The 13,798-nt window shown below is 41.0% G+C and overlaps 2 protein-coding genes across 3 annotated transcripts in view; one reads left to right on the top strand and one right to left on the bottom strand.

Moving 5' to 3' along the window:
- The window catches only part of CD96 (CD96 molecule), a 99,060-nt gene that overhangs the window by 36,660 nt on the left and 48,602 nt on the right, over positions 1–13,798 (top strand). For both annotated transcript variants that reach the window (XM_027965703.3, NM_001306108.1), the window contains 2 exon segments: positions 6,841–6,931; positions 9,373–9,561. In XM_027965703.3, coding sequence (XP_027821504.2) covers positions 6,841–6,931; positions 9,373–9,561 — 280 coding nt within the window.
- ZBED2 (zinc finger BED-type containing 2) lies at positions 892–3,242 on the bottom strand. The gene is made up of 2 exons (XM_042231120.2): positions 3,158–3,242; positions 892–2,926 (listed from the first exon to the last, which is right to left on the bottom strand). The coding sequence occupies exon 2, from the start codon at positions 2,091–2,093 to the stop codon at positions 1,440–1,442; it is 654 nt and encodes a 217-aa protein (XP_042087054.1). The 5' UTR covers positions 2,094–2,926; positions 3,158–3,242; the 3' UTR covers positions 892–1,439.

Raw genomic sequence — 13,798 nt, forward strand, 5'->3', positions numbered from 1 at the left:
TACAAGGTGAGATACTGGCTTAGTCTCCACTCGCCTTCTGCGTCTCTCACCGTACCTCCTTCCCACTCCCAACCCAGCTTTAAATATATGTAAATAATAAGGTTTAATAGGAATCATCCAAAACAAGTCAGCTTCAGCACAAAGGCCAGAGTGGTTTCCAGTCTGATCTTACTCAAATCCTGTGTTAACATTTTAAACATGTTCTCAGCAGCCCAGGGAATTTACCTCTCCTTATGGACTGCTGGATTCCTTTTTTTCAAAGCATCTCTGAACACTTAAAGATGGACAGTTTTTTAAAAAAATTGGAGAACAAAGCATTGGCATGTAGGTGTAATGCCAATAATCTGAGGCGTATAATCTGACACCTACTGCTTGAATGAATGAGTGATCTGTGTGGTCTGTGGATACAAAACAAAAGCAACTTTACTCATTAAAACTGACCTCAGAAGTAAAGACAATGTTCTCTGTCCTTCATTCTCCCAGACAGTCAAGGCCTCTTACCTTTGCATGGTGAACTTTCTCTGGGGAGCATGTCTCTCTCATCTTCACATTACTTCTCTGTCCCTTTTTCAGTTTTCTGCCTCTCTTCGTTCTTTCTCCTTACATAGCCCATCTCTCCACCTTTTTCTTTTTCTTTCTGAGTTTCTTTCACCTCCTCCTCACAAACTCCTCCTTTAACAAAGCTTAATATGAAATCAAATCACATTTTTAAAATATTTATGAACAAATTTTTATATGCTCTATTCTTAATGTTTAATTCAAGTGAGTTGGAAAGTCTTTAATTCTCTGTGCTAATTATCCATTAATTACTTATCTGTTAGATTGCTGGAAAGACTTACAGGATTAAGATGGGTTATTCTGATAAAACAGTTTTAATATGGGAGAAAGATATACATTGAAAGAGTCTGGAGATCTCAGGCCCATGTTTATTCTTTCTTCCACTGCTGGGTCCCACAGAATCAGCTTTACATCCAGTTCTTAAATCAACACCAGAATGTGTACAAACACTTCTGTCCCAGGAAGTCTGAGCTCTGCTCATTGTGGGGTCTCCAGAATGAGCTGGCCACATAGGCATATTCCAGCCACCCATCCAGTCTCAACCATCAAAACCTTCAGCTCCACCAAAACCAAGTGCTAGGCATAAATCCCATTATTTTCACTCATTGAGGCTGACAGGCTGGTACATTCTGCCCCCAAATAACTCACAGACCCATGGTTAGTATATTTTAAAGTTTTGGTGAGTACTGTTCTAAGGACCCTAAGATAAGATAAGCATTTGGCCAATTCAGACCTGCTGAGATTAACCCATACTATTCTTTCTCGTAAAAACAAAATCCTACCAAGCTACTTTGCTGTATATGTAAGCTGGAACTAAAAGAACTTTTTTGCTATGGGTCTAAAGTGAGTGTTTTCAGAATAAATTTCCCCCAAGCCCCCGTTTAAACAAAATGAAAGGGGTGAGCTGCCCCGGGCTGGTCTTTCTCTCTCTGGCAGGCCTCCTTCTCAGCCCTCACCTTCCTCCTCATCTCCAAGATGGCCCTTTCCACCTCCTCCAGGGCTCGTTCTCGCCTCTCCACAGCCCGCTCCCGCCATTCCACCACCCTCTCCCTCCTCAGAAGTTCCTTTTCTCTTTGGCTGGCCCATAACGCCAGGGACCCCACCTGCTCCAGGAGCCTGGCCCAGTCGCCCTCAATACCCGTGGGGAGCTGCGACCCCGGAGGCCTGGGGTCCTGACGCTGCCCAGCTTGACCGTGGCCGCTCTTCTCCAGCTCGTCTTTGTGCATGCTTTTCAGATGCTTCCATAGGGCTGTGGTGCCCACGTTAACCCCAGGGCCCCGGCTCACCTGCCTGCCACACAGCCGGCAGGTGGCATATTGGTTGGGGTGGTGCCCGGCACGGGCAGGGGCCAAGTGGAAGTATTCCCAGGCCTCAGAAAACCGAGTCCCCTTGTTGTGGGGCATGGGGGTGGGCGTGGCACCGGCAAAAGGGGCTGCCGGTTCTCGCGTCTCACTGATCTCCTCCCCCTCCTTCACTTCCAAGGGCCCTTTTGCCTTCATCCTGTTTCCGTCCTCTTCCTCCTCTTCCCGCCTCATCCTGTCTCTTCTTTACAGCTTTCCTTGAGCCAGAAATCTCTAAAGCTAAAAGTGTACTTGGGAAGGGACTGGGCGACTCTCAGGGATTTGCAATAGTGGTCAAAGGCTGGCCACACCTGGGTGGTGTGAGGTTCCCTCCTTTCTGCTTCACTGGAGAGTCAGGATGAGTCAGAGCCAAGCAAAATGGCCTTTGAGGCTCTCCTGTACCTTCCCTCCATGACCCGGATACGTGCTGATCCCTCCTTGGCTGGGCCAGAAGACAGGATAACTCGGTGAAGCAATTATTAATACAAAGCTTTCCAGTGAGCTCGGTGTTCAGTACCTCAACCAGCACCACATGTGTTTTTGAATACTGAGAATTTCAGGTATTCTCTTGCTTCTTTTCCTGGCTGCTTCCACTGCTTCGGTGCTCCCGGAGACCTGTGTGATGCACTTTGGAGGCAGGAGGAGCAGCCTCAGGGTTCAGGCTGTCCAGGATGGCAGAGTGAGGGCCTCACTGGGTCTCCCTCAGTGTGGGTAGAAGCGAACAGAGACTGATGCTAATGTGGGAGAGACTTGCTGTTCCTCTGAACAGATGCAGAAGTCAGTCCAGAAGCTACAAAGCCTGCCAGGGTCTGGGAAATACAGTTCCCAGTGTAAAGTCAGCTTGCCCCTAGAGAGGTTCCTTGGGGGCTGGGATTCTAAGAACTCCAAACAGCAGGCTTAGCTGTTTTCAGCAGGAGGAGCTGGCATACCTGGAGGAGAAAGCAGGGGAGTTCCTCTCCACGGCCTGGTTGTGTCGGGGTGACCTCAGCAAGCAGCTCACCACACTCCACCTTCCCCAGCACCATCACCTGCAAAGCCAACAGTAGATGGAATCTTCCTGATGACAACTTCCTCCAGATATTTGGTGTAGGGACCCCCATTTTAAGGATAAATTAACACATGGAAAGTTATGGCACATTTTAAAAAGAGCCTGACTGCTCTCTCTTAGATCATTTTTTAAATGATTGAGAACCTTATCCATCAAGCTTTGCCACCCTGAGCAATTCGGAAGCACCATCCAGCCCCAAGTGGGTACTTACCAGCAAGCAAGGCTTGGGACTGGTCTCTGAGGGTTCCTATGCAGGGAGTGCTCCTACCACGTTGGAAGGTTGTTAGCTGGCTGCTGCCACCAGGAGGAGGGCACCTCCACTTCCTGTCCCCTCCCACTTCCAGGGAAGCCTTGTTTCTACATGGGTGTGACCCTACCTGTAGGGTTTTTCTACAATAAGTGCAGACTTTTTCTCCTCCTCCTTCCACCACCAAAAAAAGTTGTCCCTGGCAAATGTTGTGAAGTAAAACAATAAATCAAGCACCTACAAGTCTTAGTTGTTTCCAGAAGACTAGATCATCTGGCCTCTCATCTCAAACAAAGAAGATTTAAGACACAGGAAGGGTGAAAAATGGGCAAAGAAACCACATGCCTTGAGGATACCTGTGGTTTCAAATATTTTGTCCAGTTGTCAGGCCGTGAAGTCTCCATTGTTGGTTGGAAACTATTGGTATTATAAGTAAAGTCAGTAGAAAAGTCAGAGAACTTGCGAAAGGGGAAGATTAAATAAAAGGACACTTCTCCCGCAATTTAGAGAAATATAACAAATTTGGGGTTGATTTCTATTATATTATGTAACTAGAATTGGGAAAGCTGAAATCTGTTGGCTTCTACTTTCAGCTGAAGTGAAATAAAGGGATAATCACAACTTAAGCAAAAAATATAAATTTACAAATAGATAGATAGATTTTAGAAGGAAAACCTACTAAGAGGAGACAAGCACATTTTAAAGATATCCATGGGAGGAAAAACCTTGAGTTACAGGAAGAAAATGCAGAAATGGTAGAATAGAAAACATGTAGAGACTAAAAGTTAAATTTCAAGTGAAAAGTAAATGTATGGGGCCTGGAGAGACTCCAAATAGAAATGAAGAGTTGGTAAACAAATAGGGGAACTTTTTTTAAGGATTTTTCTTTCTAGACTAATAAGTTAAATATTTTCAAACTGATTCTGTGAAAAGTCCTTTGGAAAAGGTCCTGTCCAGACTTAACCAAACTGAATATGGGATCATTTACAAATGGTCACCATTTCAGTATTTCTTCTGTGGAAATAAATGAATAATCAGTGTTACAGCTAGATTTGGATTCATTTTTCCTGACTCGTCAATCTCATCTTGCTCAAACCTCTGCATCCAACATCCCCAACTCACACCCAAGTCCATGAACCAATCCATTGCCCATCTTTTGTGAATTTCCCACTACTTTCCACCTGTAGGTTCCAGGCCTGACGCTTCCCTGTCCACAAAATATAATTGTGCCAAGTTGTTCCCAGATTTCATCCTTCTCTGCACTCCCACAGAACTCTCCAAATGCTTTTTGGCTCTTTCTACAGAATTCTTTGTGGTATTACTCACTTATACCATATGTACTTAGAATAATGTGCTAGAGAAACCAATAATTTGCTTGTTTCATGAATACTTCATAAACAGACTCACACTGAGTGAGTGAATGATTTTGACTCCTCAGCAGAGAAAGGTGTGTGTGTGTGTGTGTGTGTGTGCACGTGTTTGTATGCATGTGTACATAAACTCTTGTTCATATTTATTTCACATTTTTTTCAAATCTGACATGTTTTTCTTCTTAATCCTTTGAAAGTTAACAAAGAAATACAACTTGGCTTGCTCAGCGAAATCACATATGCTTGACATTTCATAACATGTTTGACTTCAGTTAGAACTAGTTTAGTCTAAAGTTTTTCAATTTTAGAGACCAGAGGAGTTTCAGGACAAGAACCATATTCCTAAGCAAAATCTTAGAACACTGTCTGGAGATGGTATAGAATATTTGAAACCTGAATCATTCCATGAAATCTGAATTTAGAAAATTTATAGGCATTAAATCTTTTTAATATTTTTATTGAGTTAACAAGACTGAGCGACTGAATTGAACTGAACAAGAGATTTCTTCAGTGAGCCAGTTGCCTTTATAAAATAATGGAACTCCTACTAATTCCTGATATTACCATATCATCATCTTTTGGTAGATTAGATGAACATAGAGAAAATAAATCATGAGAGGGGCTAAAGGTATTGACATTAATAGAAACCTTTACACATTTTTAAAACATTTTTTTCACTATAGATCCTACACAAATCACCTAGATAAAGTCTGTCTTTGGCATTTTATTGGATTAAATAAACTGAATTCTCTTTCTTTTACTTAAGAAGAATATATTTCAGGAGACCTACGTTTGCTTTTAAGACAGAAAGAGACAGAATTTCATGGATCTGCATTCCTGCCATGTGCCTGCATCCCCATTAAGTGCTGAATGGGTGGGAAATCTGGGGCTTTAGTGTTTGCTATCTACCATTTTGGATGCAACAAATAACCTCCTCTGAAAGTCTCAGTATTTCCTTGGGGGTTTTATAGTGATGTTCTGAGGGATGTCCATTTGCACCTTGGTGGGATCTCACCAGAAAGATGGGACTTAGTATTATTCTTAGATTTGGTTTCTCAGCTCTGCTCAAAACCAGAGTCTTTGGGTATAACTAGTCTGCAGGGGAATTGGCACACCAAGCATTACATATAGGTAACAGTTCTTTACTAATTAACTAGCATATTCATCAACTGTGAAAAATATCTGAGAATTAAAAATTTAGGGCTGGCCACATGTAAAATACACATATCTCTTGACAAGAAAACAAAACTATAAAAAGGATTATAATTTTCTAGTGTATCAGATAAAATAATGAAGATCAGATAATACCTTACTGCATATTTTCACCAGGATCTTGAAGAAACCACCATCTCACAAAACAACTGCAGAGTTGAGAGAAAAAATAATAATAATAAACTAACCCAACTGCTAAGCTCCCTGGTTTTGTAACATAAGCTATCTGCTCTTCTACTTGTTTCTTATTTTAATGCAACGTGTTTTACTAGGAAATATCTTTTACTGAGATTAAGGTAACACCTCCAGTTTTACCATCAGCTACATTCCACTCCCTTTAACCATTCAGTGATTCTGTGCCCTGACTTCCCCATCTGTCAAATGGCAGTAATAAAGTGGGTCCTACCTAGCCTATAGCATTGTTAAGATGATAAACAATTAATTAGGTAAACTCTTTACAAGTCAAAAGTGAAATATTTATATTAAATGGTTTCTGTAGTTGTTGCTACAAACAGTACTTTGCATTATTTGAGGAACAAAAGTCTTTTAGCTTTTGGTCTGACAGAATATGCTTCCCTGGCCTCTGCCTGTTATAACTTCTTTCTATTCTTTGGTTTCCATTTATGCTATTTTATTCTGCCTATATAGAGATGTAATCTTCCTTTTCCTAACTCAGAATCCAGATTTGCAACATTAGTATAGTTCTAGATTCTTCTTAAATTGACCTTGAATTCTAGCTGTTAATTTGTAACTTATCTATAGGCGATTGCCTATTTATAGTTCACATTTTAAGCAACCTCTTAAAGGTAAACACTGCCTTGTTAAAAGTGGAAAGGACTTCCCCTGATGGTCCAGTGGTTAAGACTTTATGCTTTAACTGCAGGGGGTGCAGCTTCAATCCCTGGTCTGGGGAGTTCCACCAATAAATAAATAAATAAAATAATAAAAATGGAAAAAGTAATTTTGTGCCAATTTGACTCATCTGAGGCCCAGTGGAGATGCATGGGGCACCAGTTTCTTCTGAACTGGCAAATAATTCTTTCCATATTCTGTCTCTAACCCCAGAGAATTTTTACCTGCTCACTGAGGAAAGTATTTCCCACAGCAAATCTCACCTGGTTTATTCAGAGGAGCTTCCCTCAAGGTGAAAGAGAAGGTAAGGAAATCAGTCAATGGAAGTGGGTTTGGCAAAGAAAGAGAGAAAACAAATAGAAGTTGCCACTGCCCAGGTCTATCTTGGCATTTAAGAGCAATTCTTATTCCAAGAAAAACATCATCTTGCCTACCAAATGCCATTTTCTGACACCTCATCTGGCTCCTCCAAGGAGCAGGGAGGTATTTCCCAGAATACAAGAAATACAGTTGACTTGGTCCATTCACATATGAACAGTACCGTTATTATTTAACTGTTCATAAATGCAGATCTCTTCTATGAGAGCAAGCAAGTTTAATTCAATGTACATGTATTAATCATGTCATTTAGTTCCAATTAACTTAGTATCACTACCTTAAATCAACAAACAAATGATTTCTATTTTTCCTTGCAAGGATCTGGGTAGGGTGGGGTGGAGGATTGAAGGAAGTATATGTAAATAACTTGGCTCCATAACAAGGAACATGTTCATTGGGAGGATTAAAAGTTCCTGGAGCAGGACATACATGGAGACAAGCTCAGGTGAGAATGTACAAAGCCATGTTTTCATGGTAAACACGATAGACACTGCCAGAACAATCTGGGCCATCTCCTGCCTGGGACAATGGGCCTTCTCCTTTCTCCAGAGTCATTTTTCCTCAAAGCTCAATAGTAGCAGTCACATATTTCTTGCTGCAGTATCTTTAATTGATAAAGTTTTCAGTCTTTGTTGATGAATGATTCTATTGATCTATTTGACTCATGTTGACTTACTGGTTTTGTTACTGGATCACTTTAAAAACAATTCTCCCACAATAATGATAGGATGCAATCCTGCAAATATCTGTTAAGGGTCATTATAGATTTGTTCATCATAGATGTTAGAAGGGTCATTATCCTTGCAACTGTGAGGCCAGGCACTGTGGCCAGAATTTTACCAGCACACAACTGCATGTAGTTACTACTTTGGCAAGTGCTAACTTTAGAATTAGCATTTAGAACCTTCAGTGTCAAGAAGCTGTGAAACAAAAGTTCTGACCTATAGGGACAGAGAGTTCTACATTCATGTCCCGCTGCCATGTATGCTATTTGGAGGTGGTACCAACAGTGGCAGTTAAACAGGATTCTATTTCTAAAGAAGACTCACAGGACCCCAAATGACAGCGTTATAAATAACATACATTGTTATAAATAAGTAGCAGCTTATTTCAGGAAAAAGATATAATCTAGCAACAATATCCTTAAAGTAAGGATATGGATGGAGAAGGCAATGGCACCCCCACTCCAGTACTCTTGCCTGGAAAATCCCATGGATGGAGGAGCCTGGCAGGCTGCAGTCCATGGGGTCACTAAGAGTCGAACACAACTGAGCAACTTCACTTTCACTTTCATGCATTGGAGAAGGAAACGGCAACCCACTCCAGTATTCTTGCCTGGAGAATCCCAGGGACGGGGGAGCCTGGTGGGCTGCCGTCTATGGGGTCGCATGGTGTCGGACACGACTGAAGCGACTTAGCAGCAGCAGCAAGGATATGAATCCCATGTACACATTTGAAAGTGAAGTGAAAGTGTTAGTCGCTTGGTCATGTCCGACTCTTTGGGACACTATGGACCATTGCTGGCCAGGTTCCTCTGTCCGTGAAATTCTCCAGGCAAGAATACTAGAATAGGGGCCATTCCCTTCTCCAGGGGATCTTTCCAATCTAGGGACCGAACCGGGTCTCCTGCATTGCAGGCACATTCTTTACCATTTGGGCTTCCCCGGTGGCTCAGAGGGTAAAGCGTCTGCCTGCAATGCAGGGGACCTAGGTTCTATCCCTGGGTCGGGAAGACCCCCTGGAGAAGGAAATGGCAACCCACTCCAGAATTCTTGCCTGGAATCCCATGGACAGAGAAGCCTGGTGGGCTACAGTCCACGGGGTTGCAAAGAGTCAGACACAACTGAGCGACTTCACTTTCACTTTCTTTACCATCTGAGCCACCATCCATCCCATGTACACATTCACAGCACCTCAAAGTGGAGGACCCAAAATGGAGTCTCAGCTGAGGTTGTTTTATATTTTTCTGGTCACTTAGGTGTATTCTTGCTACTACTCACTCTCCACAGAAGAGACCTCCCAGGATCTCACTCAGGCCAGGGACAAATCATCAATCTCACTGTTATCAGCAATGCTGATGAGCTGGGGAAACTTGCCCCCAGACCCACTAGACCCCTGGTTATAAATAAAGCAACACCTTTAACCAATATATTCCATACCTTGACCATGGATCAATGCCATGTAGGAGCTTGAACAAAACAGTTCAGTTTAATTCCAGGCCTGCCAGACAAATGGACAAGAGCTTCAGTTTGACCACCTGTAGACTACACCACTGTAAGCTGAACTGTCTCCAGCCATGCCCTGACATCATTTCACGACTCATATGGGAAATGTTTGTGATGAACTTTGTTCTTATCTGTCTTGTAGAAATGTATATCACTAGTGAAAAAAGAAAAAACAAAGATGGATTTTGGGAACTGAAATCTGTTTTGACAAGTGTATATGATATTAAACCAGCCCACTCAGACAACCTGACCATCTGGTGTATGGCTCTGTCTCCGGCCCCTGGACACAAAGTGTGGAATAGCTCATCTGAAAAGATCACATTTTCCTTGGGTGAGTTATCTATTTAATGAGGTCAACAAGAGGGTGGCCAAGACTGCCATAAGTTCAGAACATTTCTAACTAAAACAAATAGAATACTGATTGTTTCCATGATATTTTAATCTCTGAAAACTCTCTCTACACTATTCAAAATTATTCAATTTCAAAGTATCAAACATTTTTTGACTAAAGGGACTCTACTGAAAAGAATTTCTTCAAATAAAAAGTAGCTAATTCCTGTTTCCAAGAATTTCTGGTGAGTACAGTGAACTTTTTGTTCAGATTCAATTAATAATAACTCAATTAACTAGCATTTTTGTTAATCTACCATATAATGAAATTTAACACTAATATATTTATAATCAAGAGAGTTTTTAAAATCCTAAAATTACTTCTGAGTCTATAAAAGCATCTATTTACATATAGCATATTTCATTCTAATACTTAGGAATGGATAAGCCATGTTGTGTATGTGTGTTTGCTTAGTCTTGTCCGCTCTTTGCTACCCCATGGACTGTAGCCCAACAGGCTCCTCTGTCCACGGAATTTTACAGGGAAGAATACTGGAGCAGGTTGCCATTTCCTCCTCCAGAAGATCTTCCCAACCCAGGGATCGAACCCATGCCCCTTGTGTCTCCTGCATTGATAGGCAGATTCTTTTTTTTTTTTTTTTAATTTTAGTTTTTTATTTTTTAAATTTTAAAATCTTTAATTCTTACATGCATTCCCAAACATGAACCCCCCTCCCACCTCCCTCCCCATAACATCTTTCTGGGTCATCCCCATGCACCAGCCCCAAGCATGCTGCATCCTGCGTCAGACATAGACTGGCGATTCAATTCACATGATAGTATACATGTTAGAATGGCATTCTCCCAAATCATCCCACCCTCTCCCTCTCCCTCTGAGTCCAAAAGTCCGTTATACACATCTGTGTCTCTTTCCCTGTCTTGCATACAGGGTCGTCATTGCCATCTTCCTAAATTCCATATATATGTGTTAGTATACTGTATTGGTGTTTTTCTTTCTGGTTTACTTCACTCTGTATAATTGGCTCCAGTTTCATCCATCTCAACAGAACTGATTCAAATGAATTCTTTTTAACGGCTGAGTAATACTCCATTGTGTATATGTACCACAGCTTTCTTATCCATTCATCTGCTGATGGACATCTAGGTTGTTTCCATGTCCTGGCTATTATAAACAGTGCTGCGATGAACATTGGGGTACATGCGTCTCTTTCAATTCTGGTTTCCTCTGTGTGTATGCCCAGAAGTGGGATTGCTGGGTCATAAGGTAGTTCTATTTGCAATTTTTTAAGGAATCTCCACACTGTTCTCCATAGTGGCTGTACTAGTTTGCATTCCCACCAACAGTGTAGGAGGGTTCCCTTTTCTCCACACCCTCTCCAGCATTTATTGCTTGCAGATTTTTGGATCGCCGCCATTCTGACTGGTGTGAAGTGGTACCTCATTGTGGTTTTGATTTGCATTTCTCTAATAATGAGTGATGTTGAGCATCTTTTCATGTGTTTGTTAGTGATAGGCAGATTCTTTACCACTCTGCCACCAAGGAAGCCTGGAAAAGCCATGTATACCATATCATGACTTTAGTATACCTATATTTGAAGCACAAAATCTTATACAGAGGATTTTTATGACTTCAAAGTTGATATGTGGGATCATTCTACTTATTGCAACATTTGATTAACCAGAATACATTACTCTGAACCGGATCAAGTAATAAAGATTTACTACAAAAGAGATGTGAACAAATGTCTCAACAAATATAGTGACAGCAGATTGCCCATAAAAAACTGAAGTATGAAGTGACAGCTGTCAACTAATCTTATGTAACAACAAAGTAGTACCTATAAAGCTTAATTTTGCAAGTCATTATTACAACTCCACAGAATCACTGACATCTTTTACCACCTTCCTATTTTCAGAGACGCTACAGTATGTAACTTATAAAAACCAGAATAATTTATGAGGGAAAAATTTCCCTTTGTTTCAAGGCTACAGTCTGCATATTGGCTGCTTCCCAACCCTGACACCAGTGCCAGTGTTTGGTTCCTGTGAGCCTCGGACCGGGTATGTGGCTCTGTAAGTCCACCCCCGCCACCGACCCTGCAGAAAGAGGTGCCATTCAGACACCAGGACAGTAGCATCGTCGCTGCATCCCTGCGCATTCACCTCATTCTGTGAACTTTGAATTAATTATTCAGGAATGGTCATGAAATATTCGTACTCAACGTGACCTAATTCCCTCAGAAATAAGTGCTCCTCCTTTCCAGAACACTGCACGAGGTTAGGGCTACAATCCTGGAAGAGGGTAGAAGCAGCTGGTTCTCACATCGATTTCCCAGTAGCTTTGTCAGAGTCCTGAATCATCGTAGACAGATTTTGTTGTTTGTTTAGTCGCTCAGTCGTGTCCGACTCTTTGCAACCCCATGGACTATAGCCCACCAGGCTCCTCTGTCCATGGGATTTCCCAGACAAGAATCCTGGAGTGGGCTGCCATTTCCTTCGCCAGGGGATCTTCCTGACCCAGGGACTGAACCCACATCTTCTGCATTGGCGGCAGATTCTTCACCACTGAGCCACCAGCGAAGCATCACATTTGAAAAATATTTTATGATGTTAAGACTGTCTCTTGGCTTTTTGTTATTGTTTAAAGACTATTTTTTAGAGCAGTTTCAACTTCACAGCAAAATTAAGAGGAAGGTACAGAGATTTCCCATATGCCCCTCCCCACATGTGCATCTTCTCCCTCGTTATCCACATCACCCACCAGAATGGTGCCTTTGTCACCACTGATGAACCTATGCCAACACAAGACAGCTGCCCAAAGGCCTTAGTTTATTCTAGGGCTTCCTCTCGGTGATGTGCATACTATGGATTTGGACAAATGATGTTCTCATCATTATAGTGTCATAGAGCCCTAAGTTTTCACTGTCCTAATACAGACTTCTTTCACTTAACAGTATGCATTTAGGATTCCTCCATGTCTTTTCATGGCTTGATAGTGTTTTTTTAGCACTGAATAGTATTCCTTTCAATGAGTATACCACAGTCTATATATCCATTCATCTACTGAAGGACATCTTGTTTGCTTCTGAGTTTGGGCAATAAAAAATAAAGCCTTTATATTCTTTTCCCATACAGGCCATTTACTTTACTATACACCTGAAATGATTATAAATCAACTATACTCAAATAAAAATTTTTAAAAAGTAAAGCTTCAATAAACATTCATGTGCAAGTTTGTGTGGGTCATGTGTTTGCAAATCCTTTGAGTAAATACCAAGGGGCACAATTGCTAGATTGTATTCTAAGAGTATGTTTAGATTTATAAGAAATCACCAAATTGTCTTCGAAACTGACCAGCAATGAAGGAGAGTTACTATTGCTCCACGTCCCTGCCAGCATTTTGTATTTTCAGTATTCTAAATTTCAGCCATTCTAACAGGTGTAGCAATAATTCAGCATTGTTTCAATTTGCATTTTCTGATGATATATGATGTGAAGCACATTTTCATATGCTTATTTGCCAAATCTATATTTTCTGTGGTGAGATGTCTAACTCTTGCCCATTTTTAAATCAGGTTATCTGTTTTCTTATTGTTGATATTTAAGAATTCTTTGAATATTTTGATAACGGTTCTTTATCAGATGTGTCTTTTGCAAATATTTTCTTCCAAGCTTGCCTTCTCATTCTCTTGAACTGTATTTGACTTTAATATCAGAAAATAGTGAATATTTTTAAGGTAATAAGGAAGAGCACTGATTCTGGTACTCAAAGCACACCATAATTTCAATTTTACAGGATAGCCCTGCTCTAGTATAAGTTTAGGCTCTGAGAAGATGATTAATTTTAAATTGTCAAATGAGTTTCCATCCTTTACAATCAAATATTAAAGATAATAAATCTTAAACAGTTCAATTTCCCAAAATTATATCTTGTATTCTGCTCATATTCTGATATCTATCTTCATGAATGATTTAGAAGATACAGTTGAGGCTCCACAAAGCACTGTCATTGCAGTATCATATTTTCCCATTTGTTGTAAGTTCTTAAACGTTTACTTGCAAACATGCTTTCTGCCTGCAGTAGTACTGCTGGATGCTTCACAAACTCTGGAGCAAAGTTCTGATGCCTCACGCAAGGATCATTGCCTTGTGGAAGAGTCAGTAGACAGATATTGAGATGAAAACGCAGGAGATAAATGTGTCTCTTAGTGCTAAAA

The sequence above is a fragment of the Ovis aries genome, chromosome 1 (assembly GCF_016772045.2).
Source record: "Ovis aries strain OAR_USU_Benz2616 breed Rambouillet chromosome 1, ARS-UI_Ramb_v3.0, whole genome shotgun sequence".
NCBI lineage: Eukaryota > Metazoa > Chordata > Mammalia > Artiodactyla > Bovidae > Ovis > Ovis aries.